We start from the raw sequence: 3,340 nt of genomic DNA, 5'->3' as shown, positions 1-3,340 counted from the left end.
AAGAAAGAAAAGAAATCCATGTCTTTATCACTAGGTAATTTTTTTTTTTCAAAAAAAAATTGTACTATAAAATTATAAATAGTAAATTGAACGTTTGCACCTGTCATTTCAGTGATTTGTAAAAAATATTCGAAAACCAAACGAATTAATTTCATTTTTATTATGCTGTACTATATAAGTAAGATTCGCGGGTTATTTTTTATAGGACAAAACACTAAACGGCGCCGTTACATGTGTCTTCTTCTTCAGTAAAAAAAACTTGTGTTCTTCAAACTGCTGAAAGGTTTCAACTTTGAACATAAGAACGAAACTTCCTCGCTCGTTCTCCTCTACTAGCATCATCTGAGATCCAAAGGATTTGATTCTGCACCGACGTCCATATCACGGAATCACGTTCATGAACTTTTATTATTATTCTATCAAATTCAAATCACACTCGACCTTTCCTTCGTCTCTAGCAGATCAGAGGAAGAAGATAGAAACTTCAAAGTCGTTGTTGCTCTGATTTGGTTTCTGCAACTTGCTCGATTCTTCTTCTCTGACTGACCCTTGTCTGACTTCGAGGTAAAAGTTTCCCTCCTTTTATCTTTCTTTATTTCGGATTCATGGAGTTTCTTTCTTTCTGCTGTAAGGGCTTTAGATTAGGGTTTTAGAGAAGTAATCTTTTTGTTTGCTTTTATATGATTCTTTCCCTTAATGTGAAGTAACCGTTACCCACAACCACAAGACTCTGCCTTTATTGGCTTTGAATATTATAACTGTCATTGAAAATTAGATCTCTTACAAGAAGATCCTCTGTACCCAGGTTGCATTAGCCTTGGTCCATGTTTTGGTAGCACGAGAGGGTATGAGTCATTGTAAAGTGCCGGCTCTAATCGAAGCACAAGATCATTCTTATCTCTTGTCTGAGTTTAATGTGGGAGGGTAATGATAAGATGCTCTACTGTAACAGATGGGGTCGGTTAATGAACTTGAGCACAAGAGTCTATTTAGAAAAGAAGAAGAAGATGCCACGCAAGCTAAAGCAGCTTCTTTGATGGAGCAAGGATCACTTTCTCTGAGTTTCCCTGAACACGCAACCAAATCGCCAAAGAACAGTGTTCTCAGGAGCATTAAGATCGTGATTTTTTCTAACAAACTCAATATGTTGTTACCTTTCGGTCCTCTAGCAATACTGGTCCACTACATGATAGATAGTAAGGTATAAGTTTTGTACTAGTACTAGTAGTTTTGTTTTATGTCTAAGAGTTGAACCTCAAGAAATGATTGTTTCCCTGGCCTCAGGGGTGGGTGTTCTTGCTGAGCTTAATAGGTATTACACCGTTGGCTGAACGTCTAGGATATGCTACAGAGTAAGTACTTATTATAGCACAAACTTAACCGTACCATTGTTCTGGCTGTGTGACATGTATTAGTATTGGCTTATTTGAAACAGGCAACTAGCTTTTTACACTGGCCCTACTGGTATGATGACTTGGTTCTTCTTTAACAGACTATTCTTTTTCTTTTTTCATGATATTTTTTTTGACATTGCTATACAAATTTTCACAGTTGGAGGACTCCTAAATGCTACATTCGGGAATGTGACGGAACTGATCATATCGATCTTCGCTTTGAAAAATGGAATGATACGTGTTGTTCAGCTGACTTTGCTAGGATCCATTCTTTCTAACATGTTGCTTGTGCTAGGCTGTGCTTTCTTCTGCGGTGGTCTAGTGTTTTACCAGAAAGACCAAGTCTTTGACAAAGTAATAAACCTTATTCAACTTCTTCATTGTATTCTCTTCTGACATCTGTTCTCCTGCATCCAGGGAATTGCAGTTGTGAACTCAGGATTGCTTTTGATGGCTGTAATGGGGATACTCTTCCCGGCTGTTCTTCACTACACTCACAGCGAGGTTCACGCCGGATCATCAGAGATGGCCCTGTCAAGGTTCAGCAGCTGCATAATGCTTATAGCATATGCCGCTTACCTCTTCTTCCAGTTAAAGAGCCAGTCCAATTCTTATAGCCCTCTTGAAGAGGTTTGTTGTTTCTTCCATTCTTTGTATATAAAACCAATTGGTTTGTGTAACTCTATATGCTGTGAACACTAGGAAACAAATGAGAACGAAGAAACTTGTGGTGAAGATGAAGATCCTGAGATCTCCAAGTGGGAAGCTATCATTTGGCTCTCGATATTGACTGCTTGGGTCTCCCTTCTCTCTGGCTATCTTGTTGATGCCATTGAGGTAATCAACATTGCGTCTTCCTAGTTAACTTGGCCTTAACATTCACTAGGTTATGTAATTGTTTTTCTCAGGGTGCCTCGGTCTCTTGGAACATACCAATAGCTTTTATCAGTGTCATATTGCTTCCTATTGTTGGGAATGCAGCTGAGCATGCAGGCGCTATCATGTTTGCCATGAAAGATAAACTGGTAGGCAGAGTAGTTCCTTGAGTTGTAACATCTATAGACTCTTTATTCGTCTTGAGACATGGTTAAACTTTGTTTTGACGTCTACAGGATCTTTCCTTGGGAGTGGCTATTGGTTCCTCTATACAGATCTCCATGTTTGTGGTATGTATTGCAAGAGAAGTATATCATCTTTGGCCAACAAGAGGCTTGTTCAATAACCTCTGTTGCTGGTTGTATATGGTTAGGTCCCGTTCTGTGTGGTGATTGGATGGATGATGGGTGAACAGATGGACCTGAACTTCCAGCTTTTTGAGACAGCGATGCTGTTCATCACAGTTATAGTAGTAGCGTTTTTTCTCCAGGAAGGGACATCGAATTACTTCAAAGGGTTGATGCTCATTCTTTGTTATTTGATAGTAGCTGCCAGTTTCTTTGTACACGAAGATCCTCATGAAGGTTAGTTTGGTTGGTTCATTTTAATATCAAACAAGGTTATTTTAATGCAAGCAGTTCTATGCGAGGAAAGAGACTTAAAATGAAAACGAGTTTCTTTCCTCAGATAAAACTGCTTGCATTTAACAATAACAGTCTTATTGACTTTTTTCATATTGCTCTGTTGTATTTTTTTGATTAGATGCTCTATAAATCTCGTGGAAGAGAGTCTGGTGTGAGCTAAGGTGTGTGTCTTAACTAAAAAGTGATGATCTCATGAACACGAAGAGGATGTAGATTTGATTCTAATGTGGTTTTTTTCCATAAACTTGAATCAAGTTAAAACGTTTTGGAAGTTTTGTTGGAACATGTAAAGGTTTATTCCTTTTTTGGCTTTCCCTCCACAGAAAAATGAATATTCTTATTTCTTAGTGATTTTTTAGAAGGTTACAAATTTTGTTACTTTACAATGGTCTTATGAAAATATTGGAAATTGATTCTCTTGTGTGA

At 37.9% G+C, this 3,340-nt stretch overlaps 1 protein-coding gene across 3 annotated transcripts; it reads left to right on the top strand.

Moving 5' to 3' along the window:
* Window positions 1-218: 218 nt before the first annotated feature.
* On the top strand, window positions 219-3,340 carry LOC106343554 (vacuolar cation/proton exchanger 2). 3 transcript variants are annotated; one of them, XM_013782801.1, is made up of 12 exons: window positions 219-564; window positions 806-845; window positions 953-1,201; window positions 1,285-1,352; window positions 1,436-1,464; window positions 1,552-1,748; window positions 1,812-2,024; window positions 2,097-2,231; window positions 2,303-2,419; window positions 2,507-2,560; window positions 2,644-2,854; window positions 3,033-3,340. In XM_013782801.1, exons 3-12 carry the CDS (start codon window positions 953-955, stop codon window positions 3,041-3,043), a joined length of 1,284 nt encoding a protein of 427 aa, XP_013638255.1. In that variant the 5' UTR covers window positions 219-564; window positions 806-845; the 3' UTR covers window positions 3,044-3,340. The 3 variants fall into 3 exon arrangements, with proteins under 3 accessions (XP_013638255.1, XP_013638256.1, XP_013638254.1); XM_013782802.1 differs by lacking the exon at window positions 806-845; XM_013782800.1 differs by having other exon boundaries at window positions 806-1,201.

Source organism: Brassica oleracea, chromosome C5 (assembly GCF_000695525.1).
Source record: "Brassica oleracea var. oleracea cultivar TO1000 chromosome C5, BOL, whole genome shotgun sequence".
Classification (NCBI taxonomy): Eukaryota; Viridiplantae; Streptophyta; class Magnoliopsida; order Brassicales; family Brassicaceae; genus Brassica; species Brassica oleracea.
The sequence above is the reverse complement of the archived record's forward strand: the minus strand, read 5'-3'. Positions and strand labels throughout refer to the sequence as shown.